The 18,966-nt window shown below is 32.9% G+C and overlaps 1 protein-coding gene and 1 pseudogene across 3 annotated transcripts; one reads left to right on the top strand and one right to left on the bottom strand.

The window, feature by feature from the left end:
- Nucleotides 1-9,578: 9,578 nt before the first annotated feature.
- On the bottom strand, nucleotides 9,579-15,117 carry LOC147388162 (lectin pseudogene; annotated as a pseudogene). The gene is made up of 3 exons (XR_015171160.1): nucleotides 14,345-15,117; nucleotides 13,502-13,620; nucleotides 9,579-9,666 (listed from the first exon to the last, which is right to left on the bottom strand). The product of XR_015171160.1 is annotated as a lectin pseudogene (transcript).
- LOC147388163 (glyceraldehyde-3-phosphate dehydrogenase GAPCP2, chloroplastic-like) lies at nucleotides 9,939-12,299 on the top strand. Of its 2 annotated transcripts, XM_086421742.1 has the most exons (5): nucleotides 9,943-10,662; nucleotides 10,749-10,891; nucleotides 11,040-11,123; nucleotides 11,823-11,912; nucleotides 12,011-12,299. In XM_086421742.1, exons 1-5 carry the CDS (start codon nucleotides 10,594-10,596, stop codon nucleotides 12,063-12,065), a joined length of 441 nt encoding a protein of 146 aa, XP_086277868.1. In that variant the 5' UTR covers nucleotides 9,943-10,593; the 3' UTR covers nucleotides 12,066-12,299. The 2 variants fall into 2 exon arrangements, with proteins under 2 accessions (XP_086277867.1, XP_086277868.1); XM_086421741.1 differs by having other exon boundaries at nucleotides 9,939-10,662; nucleotides 11,823-12,299.
- Nucleotides 15,118-18,966: the final 3,849 nt, after the last annotated feature.

Genomic DNA, 18,966 nt, shown 5'->3' with positions numbered 1-18,966 from the left:
CCTTTGTTATAAAAGAAATCTGACTTTCTTTTAATTCATTTCTTTCTCTTCTTCTCTAAGAAATTCCAAATTAGCCATTTCTCTATTCTAGGGTTACAATCCATTCGCATCAGCCTCCATCGCGATCAAGTCCATATTGATCGTCTACGAAGAAGGAAAAGTCGTCGACCACGACAAGATCTACGTTCTCACCCTAATAAACCCTCATTTTCATTTCTTTCTCTGGATCTCTCACTGAAAATAGCATAAGGGTTTGAGTCTACCCACTTGGAGGCCCATCTAAGGTCGAAGAGGAGTCGTCCACCACCAATGAAAGAGGAAGGACACCTACATCAAGGGTTTCATGACCAACTCGTTCGTTTTGCACCCGAGTCAGCCCAAACTTGTCTTTAGTGCTGCCAACCCTTGATCCTTCGCACTAGCTCACCACCTTCAACGTCCACAAACTTAGGTAAGGGACTTTCAATTCTTAGTAGTAACCTTAGATTTTGAAATGTTATTTAGATTTTTAAGAATACTTATTGGTTGTATTTATAAATCGTAGAAATCTTGTGTTTGATTTTAAATTCATGTTAGAATTAGAGATTTCATGTGTTTCTATGAACTTTTAACAACTAACTTGTAGGTGGGTCAAAGGATTCGAAGAACGGAAGAAAAAACCCAAAAAATGGATCAAAGAACCAAAATTTTATGAATGGTTCAGTGTTGTCGGTAGGAGGGGTCGGTGCCACCAACACCTACCGAAGGCCATTATGTCGGTCCCACCGACAGCCACCAACAAAACTGGTTTCAAAACAGTTTATTTCATTAAAAAAATATCCTCTTTAATTTTTACTTTCCATTTACTTTAAGTTTTTTAATGAAATTAAGGTTTTACCTCCTATTTCAGAACAACGGGAATGGTTTCAAAATCCAAATCTCAAAGGATTGAAATCCGAATTTTGGTTTGAAGAACAAAACGTAAATTTTGACGTTTTCGACAAAATTTCAAAAGTTGATATCTTTCGTGTTACATTGAATTAAACTATAAAAACTATATGGTGTAAGAAAGATTTGATTTAAAATGTTGAGAAGTGAAAACATCGAAAGAATGAGAAAATGGATGATTAGTAAAATGTCAGAATCACACCCGAGGGGTGATGTCTGCATCTTATATTGTATGTTGTGTGTAAGTTGGTGAAGATATATTCAGAGATAATGAAAGGGTTGTATGTTTATTTAAATTCTATTAGCGTAGAGACGTTGAGTACTATTATTTATTTTAGGTTGAGGGAACCACTGTTGCATGGTAAGAACTAAATATCCATTCTCAACATTGTATTATTAATTTTCTCTTTTGTTTTGAAAAGAAAAGTAAAATATATAAGTAACTATTTTGTGAGATGTTAAAGAGACTGTGAATGCCCGAAGGGATAGTACGTCATATCATCCGAAGTGATGTACAATCCTAAGATGTATAGTAAGGACCACCAAGCTCATATGTGGTATGGGACGCGTATGAGAATGAAATTACAACTGAAATTTTGGTCTATTCATCTCTATCTTTACCAGTGAACGTGTATTGTAAAGGTGGTCGTATATGAATAGAATATTTATTTTGGGAATCACATGCACGCCTAATATGCATAGACAAAAATGATTAGTCAATGATCATTAACAATCTAGTAGTAGTCAAACGTTTTGACACATCGAAAAGAGACTCATTGCTTATGGTCACGTCAAATGGCTAGTCTGAGCTGGATAAATGGTCCCGCAAGCGTGGTAAACAACGACCAGCCACAAAATCAAGAAATACGATTTATTGAGGAATATTATGTCCCGACTGAGAGAGATCCAGTCGTGAATCCCAACTTTCTAATTCTATTGCTCCACTATTATATATTATATACCTATTGCTTTATTTTGAATTATGAATTGAAAAGCATGTCTGCTGTTCCAACGTTATTATTTAGATTTGTATACAATTGGAAATGTATAAGGAGTATTGATGATTGATGTTATGTTAATTTTTAAAATGTTTAGTTTCTCATCCCTGACTATATGTACTAGTTAATAGTATTTTCTTTTACAAAATCCTGCATGTGTTAAATTGTTCAGCATGCTTACTCGATCATGTTTAGGAGTAGTTATTAGTAAGAATTGGTTGTGGACTTACTAGGTAATCATTGTTACTCACCCTTTCCTTCCTATTTTTTTTAGTCTCAGAACTTGCAATTACCGAGGTAGGCGCGAAGTCGGTAAGTGAAGAGTACCTGGTCAGTCAGATTGACAACCAGAGTCTGTTGCTTGGTGAGTACTTGGGCTTCATTCTTTAGTGATCAATTCGTCCAAGATGTATATAGAATTTGGGGTTGAGTATTAGGTTCATGTTAGAGTAAGTATTTTTGTCATCCTTTATATTGTTAAACTTACGCACTCTGATCTTTATATTTAGTCTTCTGCTCTCTCTCGTGTTTGTCTTTCTATACAGGATTTGTTACATTTTGGATTATCAGGTTTTGTATTCCGTGGAACACTAACATAAACAGAGGAGGCCATGCCAAAATTTTGAGGTACCACCTAGTACCTTGGGATTTGTGTTAGCGTTTGGCGGGGTGTCACACCATTACTATTAACATCACTATCATACTAACAAATTTTTCAAGTACTAAAACAATTTAATTAATATAGAATTAAACTTATGATCAATGGCCTTGAAGATTGTGTTATGTGGTGTATAAAAAGATTGGGAAAGAAGCAAGCACCTTAGGCTATTGGATTCTAACCCTTCTGTTGATTTTGTGGAGATTGAAAAAGAATTAAGGAGCAATACAATTGTTCTTCAATTGAGAGAGGCATATCAAATAGACCTCATTATCATGGGAGGTATTTCAAAATTTCAATAAACATTTAAATTATTGTTATATTCTTGTTCCTAAACCATTGTTAGGCAAAAAAGAGTGTATAGGGTCATTTCAATCGGCTGAACCACTCAAACTACTTAAATAGAAAAAGTCGATGGATGCTAAACGACTCTTGTAGTGGATCTTAGACCTGCCCAGATTTGTGTCAAACCAAAGTACTGGTCAGGAGTCAATGACCTAGTTCGAGTTTGGGGTCTGATTCATGTTTGGGTATGTAAATATCTGGTTACCATTTATTCTTATGTCTCTAATCATTCCCATTCTTGATCCTATGTACAGAAGTCTAGAATCATTTTATGGGACAAAACCAGTAATTGGCATATCTCATCTAGAGGTGACAATATAACATTACTCGAAAACGACACAAAATTAGTGGCTTTGGGTCATAATAGTGTCGATCTGTGTTTGAGCTATAGATGATGAAAAATAAAGAACAAAAGAAAACCTTGGCAAGCAAGTGTCGAACCACAGAGACAACGTTAATCCAAAGAACTTTTACTTCCAATCCAATTCAATTTTAATAAGCGATTTAAAAATAGTTTGCAAGAGAAGATTTATCTAAAATAAATTACTAAAATAAAAACTCAAGAATACGAGAGAGTGGTGTAGATCAATTGGATCCACCTTTACAAGTTTTATCAGCGATTTCTGATTCAATATTTATCTCGATCCACTAAACAAAGCTAATGTTTGTGGATCAGAAAATCAAGTAGTTAAAATATAAACGAGATCAAAAGTATGCAATAATTCAAGTCGAGATTATTAGGTAAACATTAACTATTTTTTATAGAGCATGGTTCTTCTTGAACTTATCAAAGAAATATTCAATGGTTAACCTAATAATAAATACCTAATAATATCACAATAAAATTATGAAGCCATTACGAGAACAGTAAAACATTAATAAATCTTGCTCCAACTTCCTTAACCGATCTAACGGAGATCTAGTCAATAGTCATCACAAGAACAATAAAACAAAAATAAAGTAAAGAAAACATGAAATGAAAAAGAGATGAAAGAAAGAAATTATCTTTATTGCTTCTTGACTTGAAACCGGTAAAACCTCTTTATAACTTTCATAAAACTAAGAAAGAAAAATATAAAAACCTAAATTAAAAAAATAAAAAAATAAAAATTGACCTCCGGGAGAGATTAAAAATTCCATGCACATTAGTCTGGTCTCCTATTTATAGAGAAACCTAATTCTTAGGTAATTAGGATTTTGAAAACATTTCATGATTACAAAAATACCAAAGTCCTACTTTAATACGAATGTCTTTTAGCTACCAAATTTTAGTATGAATTTCGAGACTTGTCTTTCTTCATTGATCGCAACGCTGCCATTGACTATGGCACTTCAGTATAATTTTGCTCAATTGACTTGAATTTTGGTCCACGGTCTTGTTTTGAATCCTGGAACACAGTAATAACTTCGGATTTTTTCGATTCGCTTTGAAACTTCACGAATAATTCCTGTTACACGTAAATAACAATAATTAGTTCTGAATTACATAATTATATTGAAAACGAGAATTATTATGGACTAATAATGAACTATATGCAATTAAAAGGTTCAGTGTATGATTTAATGATAAAATCTATGTAATTAAGATTTTAGAAACAACTTTCTAGGCCTTAATCACACTCCCAAAGCTAGATTTTGCTAGTCTCGAATAAAAATAAAATAAAAATTAAAGTACAAACCACTTTCGTAGGTTATACGATTGCATTTAGTAGATGCAGCAATCCCTTAAACTCCTAGATTACCCCTAGTGGATGAGTTTAACTTGTGAGGATTTGCAGTCAATATACCCACAAAATTCTAACATTTTATAAAAATATCAAAGTCAAAGTATGTAAAGCGAATATAACAATATTTTTTAAATCAATCAAAGGTTCATACGTTTGAGCAAAGTTTTAGTTTTCATTCCTCGATTTAGAAATTTTCAAGAGTAACTTGAGTACTCATGCAATTTTTTTTATTTTTCTTTTTAACAGCAACATCTTTTTACGAATAAGATTTCATCTCCTAACTACTAAAAATGGTCAATTTTTCTTCAGTTCTAACTCAAAACAAAGTATCATGTCTAAAATTGTAAGAGGTGTGGATATTCATTTTAATACCTATAAGGGACTTTATCTGTGATATATCAACTTACTCACGTTTTTACCATTGACGGCTTTCACCCTACTAAAACTACTTGATTTGGTCATATTGGACTCTTTTTTTTATATATTTTTTTAGCTCAAGCATTTTTACTTTGATTTGGTCTATTTCACATATTCCTAGTTTTTCTTTTATCAACATTTTCACAATTCACCATTTTCTGATTTTATTTTTCAACTTTTGCATATATTACCATTTTTTTGTGTTCTTTTTACAAAAAACATGTAACATTTTTCAAGGTACCCAGTCTAATCCTATGGTTGCTGTCCAAGTCATACTATCTCTAGTTCTATTTTTTTTCTAACCAGTCAACCAAAGGACAAAGAAGTCATAATTCACTAGATTCAGTGTCTCCTAACACTCCAAACAGAGAAGAAGGTCAACACTTGTTCTATAAAATTTTATTTTTGACTAATCAGAAGTGTTGTGAATTAAGTATTCTTTTGATTTTCTAGATGAGGAATAAACATAAAGAATTTATAATTAAAAATGAGGACATGAGTTTAAAATTTGAAATTCATATGTAAACAGTACATAAAAAGAGTTTGAAGAAATATTTTACAAGTGTTAAATATTTTTTTGATTTTTTCAATTTTTTTTTTAAATATGAAACTAAACTAACAATGAAATAAATATGAAACTAAACTACCAATGAAGTGCAATGCAATTGTGAGCTAACATAATATCCCTAAACCTAAATGACATATTGTCCTCAATATGTAAACAATAAGGAAAGAGAAAAATGTTAGATTACACCTAAAACGGATTGGACATTAATATAAAAAGTCTTATTATAACTAATCTAAAAAGAGTGAAAGTTATAACACTGATAATTTTCGAAGCAGTTTTTGTATAAAAGATATCTTACCTAAAATAGAAAGATAACTTAATTGAGAAATTAGAAACATTCTAATCTAAAATCTAAACTCATCTTAATCTAAATCTGAACTTTCAACGGCCCGTGCAATTATATGTACCTTCTTTCCTTACTGTAAGTCATTATCTATCTTGCTACTCAATCAACAATTGCTAACTAGTCTGCAGTCCTAGTAGCAATGATTGATTGGTTTGGTTGAGAGTTGGCTTGGAGACGAAGAGAAAGAGATGAAGATTAAAGTCTACATGGAAGCCTAAAATTTGATGAAAAGAAATCCTAATTATACTACTAAAAACAAATAAAAACACATGGGTTGCCTCCCAAGTAGTGCTACATTTAACGTCTTCAGCTAAACCTATCAAAAGGTCTGATTTCTAGGAAATTTACTAACATCTAATTTTACGGATATAACAATTGATTTCCCATCCCAAATGATAGGCAAACAGATTTTGATTATCACTAGGACATGAAAATGATTTTTTTTTAAATGATCAAAAACCCTCGTTTCTCCTCAATTCTGAGTATCATCACCTTTTCGATATAGTTTTCATCCATCATATTCCCAAACAAAATGGAAGTTGTAAGACAAGGAGGATCTTTACAATCTTGTGTAATGATAAGCTGGATAGGATACGAGGTTAGATCGATAATGGTTAGAATTAGTGTAACTAACAAATTAGAGTTCATCCGGGACATCAAAGTTTGAAAAAGTAGATTTTAATTTTTAATTAGATTTCTATTTTAGGGCTTTATTTATTTATTTATTTTTTTTGAGTTATTTTCATGTTTTATTAGTCGACGATCTTAGTATAATATTTAAGGAAAATTTAGTAGCTTAAGTTTATCTTTTATTTAAATTTATTAGGGTTAAAAAATTAGGAGAAAAAGTTGTGATATTAAATTATTTATTTGGTTTTTTGTTTTTATTAGGATTCTTAGATTTATTTTCTTTATATAGATTGTTGTAGGATTTTTTTTTTATTTAAAAAAAAAAAAAAAAAAGGGAATTTGGATGAATAAATAATATGTTTTTTTCATGGCATGAAGTCAGTTCTCTGTCATTCTCGATATGATTCCAAGGTGCTATCTTTTCAATAATCTTCTCATCTTTCCAATATATATATATGTTTTTTGAATTCCTGAATCCATCAAGAATCCTCATTTCTTGATTTTCTTTTAACCCTTGTTGTTCTTGTTGTTCTTGATTTTCTTAATTCTTAATTTTGGATTTTGGATTCCTGATACCTACAAACCTCAACTCTTAATCATTTTTCTATTATTTAAATTTTTTTCTTTATCCTAAAATAATTGCAATAAAATTTTTATTTTACCTTTTGGGTTTTCCCTATCATAATCCAAATCGTAAACCCAATCTCAAATCTTTAATCCTTATCCAAAATCCTAAACCAAATTCTCTAATTCCTTAGTTTTTCTTCTTCCCTCCTTGTCTTGCATCAATATCCCAATATTTTGAAAGAATGTAGTAATGGAAATTGGATAAATGCTTCATAAGAATCAATGTTCACTAGTAGATGGACATTCACTTTTGGTGGTAATGCAGTCACATGGGGATCAAAGAAGTAAATATGTATCGCACATTCGATTTTGAAATCAAAATTCATTGACTCAACATGTGAAAAAAATGAGTGGCAATGTGATAGTGAGACAATATCATCTTAGACTTATAGTAAAACATATGATGGCAAAAGTAGACAACAAATGTCTAAGATATAATTATATAAAATAATTACTAAGAGAAGGAATAATCTCAATAATTGGAATCAGGTCTGCCTAGAACTTGGCTGATTCATTTTAAAAGTCTTAAAAAAGATAAGAGTGTATAAGATATCAGAATGTTTAAAACTAATTGTCTAAACAATAACTTACAATGGGAACCCAATCTAATATTTGTTTGTCCGATCCAATGTTTAGGTTCAATGGAAAGGACAAGTTGGAACTATGTCATGCATAATTGGATACTACAAATTGAAAAATTAAGCTTTTCATTTCCATCCAAGGCCTAATGGTAGTACCTTACTTGTAATAAACAATGGTAGGATGAGCATCGCTTTTAATCGATCTATAACATTTTATGTTGAGATGATACAGTTACAAAGACATCTTTAACAGATCTACCTATGTAAGTGTGAAAGTGCAACAACCACTTTCAATGAGAAATTATTTTATCTTACAGACACTTTTGAGAACTAGGGTACTTATACAATTTGTCAGACATTATTATAATTTTGAAGATTGTGTGTGGGATGGTTCTCGTTTGTTGTGTAAAATTATTAGTTCAAGACTTAGTTCACTAAAATCTTGACAAACTTTCTATTATTTTCACTAATGAAGGTTCAAATCTTTTCAACAACTTCATCTATGCTCAATTTACATTATATATTTTGATTAAAAATTTGGTAAATTGTAAGGGATTGTTGGAAATATTTAAATTTTTTGAATTTTTTTGGTTTTTGTAAACGTTTTTTTTTTTTTCCTGAAAACTGTAGAAGGTCTTTAAAAGATAACTTGTCTTTTTATTTTCAGTGATTTCAAACGTTGGTTTCCATCCCAATGGTTGGCAAAGTTTAAATAAAACATTATTTATTGTCTTTTGTTGTGCACTTGTTTTTAATCAAAGGATATTTAAGGCATCCATTCATTCTCCATTTAAATAAGACTGTTCTTTCTCTTTATCACTCAATTTTCAATTGACAAATTTGTTAAAACAAATCTATGATTTTGACTTTTTATTCTTCTCTACAAGTTTTTTTTACTTGATCAAAGTGTTATCATTATTTTGGTGCTCGAAGGAGTGTAATTAGATTCGACAAATCAATCATAAAAATTCAAATTTGATCTGTTGTATCTAGGAACCGACTTTTTCGATAGCTCGTTGTCGAGCACGTTTCATGTGGTGGGAAAATATTTGTTGAAAGATGGAGTATAATTTTTTGGTGTGCAATCATACCTATATAGTGCAAGAGAGAATTTTTTAAGTGATGGAGGGCAGCTGGCATTAAGTTATCAGTAACTACTCCGTCTCGTATTGAAAAAAAATCCTTTTAGATATGGAGTCTGAATATTGGTCAATTTTTATTTTTTATTTTTTTATTTTATGGAAAAGGGCATCTCTGAGTCTAGCGGGCTGACCATGATTTATTGGACTTCGCTCACCCATGAGGTAATCTTATCCATCAAAACTAATTCCTGAATGCCATGCCTCATCCACACTTTATCATGTGATACCACTTTAATTAGTCACATTGTTGATTACTAGTAGACCTAAAATGATACACTTACATAAAATAAAATAAAAAAGTAGAACATAATTACATTGATCACACACGCTTAAATAATTTTGACTTAGTTTTTGTTGCGGATAATAACACCTTTGATGACAAGCCCTCGTTTCCAATAAAGGTTCTCGGTTCCCGACAAAGAGATTTCCATAACTCCTCGTGGATCATTGGATGTTTCGAATTCCCCTATTTTAATCTCTTGCCATTGTGATCTAGTAAGGTTACTTGAATTCTGCTTATATTCTTTTCTTTCTCCAGATGGCTGTGTGATTGCGAAGATAATATCAAAATTCCCGCCATCCGATTCTTTAAGCATTACATCAAATGAAATCTCATAAGTAGTTTCTGGAGAGAGGTTTGATGTATCGAACTTCAAGCCGACACACTTCTAGAAGTTCAGCTACGACAATAACTTCACCACTACAAGTACAAATACGAATACACATTTTAAAATATCTTTCCACTTGTGGATGTTTAACTTTTAGTCAGATAATTATCCAACATTTTTGGTGTATAGTGTCGGTTTATAGCAGCGGATGGATGTTTCAGCTGCAATATGGTACGTTTTTTTGCAGCGGATAATTTTATCCGCCGCTACAGGGACACATTCATACCAAAGAAACATTTTAGAATCGATTGTTGTTGAAAAGTAGGGACCAACATGGGAAATAGACCTATGGAGTGTACTGCACCTTGATCCCTGATCTTGGGTACAACATGATCGGCTTCATCTTATATTAACATTATTCAGATGTTTCTTTGTAATCACTGATGAAAGAAAAAAAGAAAAGGTGCTTGGTAGAAAGTAGGGGGCATCAAAGTAGATTTTTTTTCTTCCATCATCAAATGATGAACTCTTAGCCATCCAATAAACTGTGAAACCACCTTATTGTATTGAAAAACAAGGGTGACTGCTTTACATGTTAGATGCATATTAGTCTGGATCCTTGTAGCGATGCATGTATGGTATAAGCCAAAATTCTTTTAGTGTTGTGTCCTTGTTACATAGATGTGCACTTGTGAGTTTTTTTTTTCTTTTCCATTTTGTTATTTTCGTTTCACTATTTTTTGAGTGGAAATGTAAACATCAATCATGGTAACACATAAGGTGCAACTCAGGTGGATTGGCCTTCGGTTGCCAAAGCCTCAACTCATGCCCAACCCAACTTTTGATTGAGCTTAGTAATTTGTGCCTAAGCTCAACCTGAACTTAAAATAAATCAGCCCAAGTCTAGCCTGAGGTTAGATTGGATCTGTCGAGCTCGGGTTGGCTGGGTTTTTGTGGCCCTGGTAATATCAATTTCCTTTTCTTGTTCAGCAACACAGAAGATTGTAGATGGCCCTCCAATGAAGGACTGGCGAGGGGGTCGTGGAGCTATGCAAAACATCATACCCAGTTCGACTGGTGCTGCAAAGGTATTACTCTGAATTAACTTTTAAACAATCCTTCTCTTGGTTTAGAGTTTTCTAAGTGAATTGTAATTATGCTTCTGTGGTTGTAGGTTGTTGGAAAAGTTCTTCCAGAACTTAATGGCAAGCTCACTGGAATGGCCTTCCGTGTTCCAACACCGAATGTATCAGTCGTGGACTTAACCTGTCGACTTGAGAAAAGTGCTTCATATGAAGATGACAAAGCAGCCATAAAGTATGTCATTTCTAATAGTTTAAACAGAGATCTTGTGTCATGTGAATCATCCTTTACAATATTACTCTTTCCCTCTATCTTTCTAGTCCTTAATACGTTCATACTCATTTCAAAGTAACCTTTGATCAACTTTTAAATTCTCTCTCAGGTATGCATCAGAGGGTCCATTGAAAGGCATCCTTGGATACACGGAGGATGATGTTGTTTCCAATGATTTTGTTGGTGACTCAAGGTAGAAGTCCTGTTTAAAATACTCTTTTTTTCTAGAACTGTAGATGAAAATGTATTAATGAAGAAGAAATATATAGAGAAGGTTGAGAAGGCTTACCTGGTATAGAGTTAAAGAAACACAACAATACACGAGCAGAAAAAAAAAAAAAAATTGCAACTCCAAGAGTCACAAGTTTTTTTCTAGAACTTTGGTATACGGCTCAAACTGGTTTCTCGATGAACATATTTGAGATTCATTGAGATGGATGGCACTTGGTTTGTCACTATGTTACCTTATTCGTTGGTTTGCTTAGTTCGAATTTGGGTCGTGGTTCGCCACTCTAGAACGAACCTGGTTCGTAGGGGTAGGTAGAGATAATTCATTTTTTGGTTCACTTGTAGATATATATAATTCATGTATACAAGTTATAAGTTCAATTATACTGTTAAAAAATACCAAGTTAAATAGTGATATAATAATCCAAATTCTAATATAAACAATGAAAAAGTATAATACATTGGTTTGGTTCGCTGTACCTAATCAAAATTCGGTGGGTTCGTGGTTCGTTTGATTTTACTAACCCAGTATGAACTATACCGTGAACTAGTATGTGGTTCGGACGAGTATCAATGAATTGGATAACATAGGTTTGTCACAGGTTGATTTTTGATGTATGTCCATGTACCATTTCTCATTTTCTTTTTGGGGACTTATTTTCAGGTCAAGTATTTTCGATGCCAAGGCCGGCATCGGACTGAGCTCCTCTTTCATGAAGCTTGTTTCGTGGTACGACAATGAGTGGGGTTATAGGTACTCTCTCTCTCTCTCTCTCTCTCTCTCTCCCTCTCCCTCTCCCTCTTCCCTTCGTGTTGCTGGTCTAAAATGTACCTTTACATGGTTTTGCACAGCAATCGAGTATTGGACCTGATCGAGCACATGGCTTTAGTGGCTGCAAACAACTGAAGTGTGCATGGATATCTGTGGTATGTTAGGACTTGTGTCATCCGTTTAGTGCAGAGGAGGTATGTTCAATAATTATTTGTGTAAGAATCTATATACAATCATTTATCTTTTTATAAAATTTATTTGTTACTATTTTAATTTTCTTTTGATTCCAGAATATTGCTTTTTAGTTTCAGCATTCTGTGCAGAATTAATTAACTTGTTACTATAGAAACTACCATTCCTTTTTGTCAATATAGTCTTGACTCTTGAATAAAGATGTTAGTTTAAACTATAAACATGTGCAATTCTTTGTTGATTTACTTATGTATTAGTGTGGGATTAATAAAAGTTAGTGTGGCAATAGCAACTCTCTTATATATTTATTTTAAAGTTTTCAATCGTACAGGTTGGAGGACACAGGTTAAATGTGTGTGTGTATATATATATATATATATATATATATATATATATATATATATATATATATGAAAAAAAAAATTACCAGCAGTGGATACAAATTCCATCTTTATATATTTTTTGAAGGATATATAATAATTTTTTATTTAAAAAAAAAAAGCGTATAGCAGCGGATTTTAATATCCGCCGCTATATGTGTTATATATTTTTTTTTTGAATTGACCTATTGCCAGCGGATCTTAATATCCGCCGCTATATGTATTATATTTTATTTGTTAAAACTTCGACTTATTGCAGCGGATATTAATATCCGCCGTTAAAGGTACCACCTGTAACAGCGGAATACATTATCCGCCGCTATAGGTAGCAACGGAGGAAACAACGACGGATCTTTGGTTCCGCTGCTCATTGCCGCAATAGCTTTTACCGGCGGAAAAATGACCTTGTAGCGGCGAATATCAAAAATGTTGTAGTGTAAGATTTTAAAATATTTATGTGCTCAAATATTTTTTTTTTTTTTTTTTTTTTTTTTTTTTTTCCTGTAAGGTAATCGTGGGTTAGACCAAATTTATTCCAATCAAAGGATTACAACTTTAAGTACAAGGACCTAAAGGGGGTGTAATCCTGGCACATAAAAATTTTAAAATCGTGTCTGATTACATAATTTGGTTAAATTATTATTATTTTTTTTTGTTTTATCAATTTCTGTACTTTCACCATTTTTTTTTTATTTATATAAGGAACATACAATAGTCAGGTCATTGATGATTCATGAAGGGCATCCAATGTACAGTTGAGAAGGAAAGATATTTTTATCTAGATGCCCTGCCTAAAACATTAGTCGGGGTTAGAAAGTCTTATGTGAATTGGGTCCATGTGAAAAGTTTTACCCAATTCAAGGATAATCCCAAAGGATTTATCTTGGACAATTTTTTCAGGGATTGCAAGCAATTGATCAATTACCTTGTTATAGGATGGAAAATGAGATGGGAAAAATTAATTTGGTCGATTATTTTTTGCTTGAGATACTTAATTACCTTGTTTCTTTTATTTGTGGCCAATGCCAATAACGCTTGTCTTGTCCCCAAGTAATCTCCATGGCCCTAGCAAACAACATGAAGCAATTGTGCCCAGTTTTCTTGTCAACCCAGTATTTCTGCATGAGCACAAATTTTATAAACCATAAAAAATACATAGGGTGACTCATACAAAATGGCTCATATATGAAGAAAAACACGATCCTGACCGTGTAAACATGAAATCCAGCAGTCAGTATTTTATGCATATCCTGATAATACATAGGGTGAATTACATTTTCGTGAGATGAAAATGAGTTACTTATGATTCTGGCTCACTGTTCATTTTAATTACTAAAACATGAACAATCACGTTTTCGTTAAAAGAATTCAGAACGAAGTGACTATTTTGCAGGTTTGAAGTGATAATTTCGTTGGTTTAAAATGAAATTATCACTTTAAACCTGTGAACTAGTCACTTTAGAAACCTCCAATTTCGTTATTGTTCACGTTTTGATATTTCAAATGAACAATGAGTTCAAATCATAAATTCGTCAAAAGTTGATCACCTTTTTGTAAATATCTCTAATACATATCTACGTCAAGTTTTTTTCTTAAATTAAAAAAAAAAAAAAAAAAAAGGCATTTTCATGTTAAATGCGTCCCAAATATATGACAATTAATCTTAAATTTAAAATGTTTTGATCAACAAAGAAAAAAAATATTTTCTTATAATATATATTTTTTAATTCTTAAATTCCGTGATCTACATCCACATAAAAGAACACATGATGTATGTATGTATGCATGTGGTATTATTCATATAATGATAAAAACACTTGGATTAGATATGTAGGGACTTGCCTTTTTCTTATCATCTAAGAACACTCCTGAAAAGAGACGATCACCCACTTTTTCTGTTGAAGCGTTCTTGTACATTTCTTCTGCTTCCTTCATGATGTTCTCAAAGTTGTGGTACTTCTGTTCTGCCCCCTTCTTGCATAAAATTTGCCCCATCTTTCCTTGCTATTCTAATTCCTTACCCGAATCTTGCATAGGGTTTTATAGTAATTAAAAGACCTAATTAACTTCTTTATTAATTGGACATTAATATAACGTCATATCAACTGTGCAATTTACAGTTGTGATCCATGTCAATGAATCTGGTTTGGATCGTATTAAGGGAATCACTAACATAGTTTGCTTTGGTTTGATCCACTGCCGATTTGTGTCCGTATTGGATACAACCCAGCTTTATCCTATAATTACAATATGGTAGATAAATACTCTCTCATGCACTGTCCAATGGGCCATCTTCGATGTGATTTTAAATTCTGGTTTCACATCTCGTATCGTTCACAAACAATACCAAAATGATTCAGGCGAGTCATCTCAGTCTCAGATGAAGTTTAAGGCGATTTCATGTATGTTAATCAGAAAAAGTAAAAATAAAAATAAAAAAATAGATTAAGATAAAAAATAAGAGGAAATTAAATCTTGATTTTGATGTCTTGTCTGGTTGACAAACTAGACAGCACGAACTGACTTAGGTGAGTCATCTCAATCTTGAGGAAGACTTACCTTTATTGTCTTTGCTCTTCCTCCCCTTCCAAGAATAACCCATTTTTTCTCTTACCACCTCTACCTCTTTTCAAAACTACTTCTTCACCTTTATATATTGAATTTCCTCTTCTTTCCTTCTTTAATAATACCTCTCAAATTTTATTATGTTTCCTCTTTTACCCTTTTAAATTGAGAAAAGGGCAATCTCTAATATACAATACAACACATCAATAAATTCCACTGCTTTGTCTTAAGATTTCTACCCGAAACATATGTCGAGGTTGGTTGTCCCTCCTCTTTTGTCTTCTCTTTTCTTTTCCTATTCAAAAATACCCTCAACCTTATTGTCTTTTTGTTTTTACTGTTTTTCAAAAACACCCTAACAATTTATTATTTTTCCTCTGTGCCCGTGTCATAAGCACCGATAAATTCTAGTGTATGTTTTCTAACCCAATCCATTGAATCCTAACTAATGTAATAGAACTTTTTATATTTTTTTTTATCTTTTTTTATTATTTTTAATATCATTTATCCTGGGATAATACCTTTATTATATTCCTTCAAATAGGTGTCAAAAGTTATTACCACTTTTTCAAAAGTGATTGTTTAGCTAGTGATAAGGCACCAATGCTTTATTCTTTGCTTGTGGATACTTAGCAGTGAAAAAAGAACATTAATTGGCATCACCTTACTTTATTTTCTTTATTTTGTAAGTGGCATTGAGAAAGTTCATTAGCATCTTTTATTTTGTTGGGAACATTAATTAGCATCACCTTACTTTATTCTCGATTCTTTAAAATCGAATAAAATAAAGACAAGAAATAATTTATTTTCTCTTTGAACCGCTTAGACCAATTGGAGATGGTAAATCCCTTAAACCCAAAGCATAAAATTGATATTTCTCATTCATTTCAATCAAGATACAAGAAATATTAATAAAACATTAGCGTAGATCGTTAGATGTAGTAATATTAATATGCCATCAAAAAAAAATTCAAGAAAACAGCAGTTTTATGTGGTCCTGATAAGCCTTGGAGAGAGCTTCACTATTCCATGATTACATCCCTAAATTATATTAATTGTAAATTTTCCAATCTCAAACTAACTCTGCTAAAATCCAAAATGCCATATTAATCCTCACATTAAATATTCCATTGTGACTTCAAGGGTGTGTTTAATTTAGTATGAAAAATATATGGAAAATGCATTTTCCATTGTAATTAATCGTTCATTTTCCAATTTTCTCAGTGCCTAGGGCTACGAGCTATGTGAAGAACCCTGAAAAGCCTTGAGAAATGCCTTGGGCTATTGGCCTGAAAAAAGTCCTGAGAAGTGCCACCAGCTAGAGTGAAAGATGTCGTGGATGTCAGATGCGAAGCGTGGTAGTTTGTTACTTGTCCAAGTGATTATGGGCTTAAATTTGACACATCCGAACAGGTTTAGACTTTTTCAAGTATTGGTTCAAGTTCTTAACAAATGTGCAACAAGATATGTTAAATGACCACCAAGTTTTGAACACACAACCACTTCACATGATAATAATACCAAGTTCTAAATCAGGGCTCCATCACTCCTTGTCATAATTATTCTTAGACATTAATTTATTGAATGATTTAGATATACCACTCCAAAGTTTGTTGAATACTTGAGATATCACTTCTATTTTCAAATTGATTACATAGCCCCTTGACCACGTTCGACCTTACGATTCCATAATTTCCTTCAACTTTCAAGCATCCAAAGCATGAGAATATATATATATATATATTAACACAGGGAGCGTTCGGTAGACAATCTTAGGGGGACAACGTTGAGAGATAAAATTTCTCCTAAATGGCTTAAAAGGTTTGGATTGCGCATATTTTTTGTGAGGATGATCTCTATGTTGAATAGATGATCCTCACAAAAAATCATTCCAATCTAAAACCTCTAAGCCATCAAAAGTGGTTTACAAAGTAATAGTAAAAATTGATAGTTCACAATTCTAAACCACTTTTTATTGGGTTACATGTTTCATATTTGGCTGATTTTTTGTGAGGATGATCTCCTTGCCATAGAGATCTTCCTCACAAAAGTAAGCCCAATCCAAAACTTTTAAATTATATAAGACAAATTTTGTCTCCCAACAATGTTTATTGAATGGGAACCAACAATTTCATACAATAAAACAAAATTGTAGGGACCACTTTGTAACACCCCGGATTTTCAACTCATATCTCGAGGAAATTAAATGGCGAGATTTGGAAGAAAATATCGAAGGAGAAACTTAGAGTAAAATACTCGGATTTTGTTATGATTAATTTCGAGGCAAATCAACTTCGCCATTAGATTCAAAAGGATCGAAATATATACATTAGCCTGTAAGCAAGTCCGAATTCGAATTCGGATAGAGAAGTTATAGAATCCTCGAATTTCGTGTTAAGTGGGACCCAAAACAGTGGAATTTCGTTAGAGCGAGAATCGAAAAGATTTGATGATACTATTAGATCCGTAGTGAAAAATTATTCGAAATGGTATATTCGTTTGTCGTTTTTCGAGTCCGAATAGTTAAGTTACGATCGAAACTAGAAATGATGGGGAAATTACAAGTATGCCCCTCAGCTTTATTATAAAAAGGAATCTAATTTCTTTTATTTCATTCTTTCCTCTTCTTCTCTAAGAAAACCCCAAACGACAGCCACTTCTTCACCCTAGGGTTTCAACCCATTCCCTTCAAGTTCTAACCCGAACGAAGCCGAGTTGAATCTCGACGAAGAAGACAAAGTTGTCGGCCACGTCGAGAGCTACAACTTCACCATCTTTACTTACCCATTCTTGTTCATTTTCTCCATCCTCCATCAAAACAGCCGGGTAGCTCGAGTAAACCCCAACACATTCCATCTGAGGGCTTCATCGAGTTAGGAGCTAGGTCTATACTTCATTGTAGAAGCAAAGGAGAACGTCATTGTCGGATACCTTGCAAACCCTCGCTCGTTTCGCATCCAAGTCAGCCCAACCTCGACTCTTGAGCCATCCAACCTTGAGTTGTAGTGCTAGCTTGTACCCTTGGCGTTCACAACCAAGTAAGGGACTTCCAATTCTTATTGGTAGCTTTAGATTTCTGAAACTTGCATTTAGGGATTTTGTTAAAAATGTGTTGTTTGTTTTAAATCATAGAGATTTTGTTTGAATGGAAATTCATGCTAGAAATAAAGATTTGAGGTGTTTAATCTATGTTTTAAATGTTGAATTCGTGGATGGATTGAGGGATTTGAAGAATGGAACAAAGATCCAAAGAAGGGATCGAAAAACCCAAAAATCGCGAGTGAGGTTCAGGCTGTCGGCGGGAAGGGTCAGTGCCACCGGCACCTACCGAAGGCATTCCGTCGGTTCCACCGACAGAATGAAGCTTCTGCCACCGAAAATTTTCTTCTGTCGGCAGGACCCATCGGTTCCACCGACAGAACAAGGTTCTGCTGCCGACAGCACTGTTCTGAGTCAAAAACAGACTCTGACTCTTGGCTTGACTTCCTCACACCTTATACACTGTTTGTCACCCTTTATTTTAGTAAAAACATTTAAGTAATGTCCTTTTACTTTAAGTTCTTTAATGAAATTAAGGTTTTACCCCCCATTTCGGAACAATGGGAATGGTTTTAAGATCCAAATCTCAAAGGATCAAAATCCGAATTTTGGTTTCAAGAACAAAACGTATTTTTCGACGTTTTCGACAAGTTTTCAAAATGTAATAACTTTCGTATTACTTTGAATTATATTACAAAAACTATATGGTTGCGAATCTCGTGATCGAGACTTTCATTTCGAAAAACCCGTTTTCAATTTCGAGAACTTTGAAAAATTGAGTTTCTGACACTTAGCCAAATTTTCACCAGCTTTCTCTATTTTTAACAGCTTTGGTCCCGAGCATCGCTGGGACCTTGTTT

This window comes from Akebia trifoliata, chromosome 13, assembly GCF_017979445.1.
Source record: "Akebia trifoliata isolate Shusen 1 chromosome 13, ASM1797944v1, whole genome shotgun sequence".
NCBI classification, from domain to species: Eukaryota; Viridiplantae; Streptophyta; class Magnoliopsida; order Ranunculales; family Lardizabalaceae; genus Akebia; species Akebia trifoliata.
The sequence above is the reverse complement of the archived record's forward strand: the minus strand, read 5'-3'. Positions and strand labels throughout refer to the sequence as shown.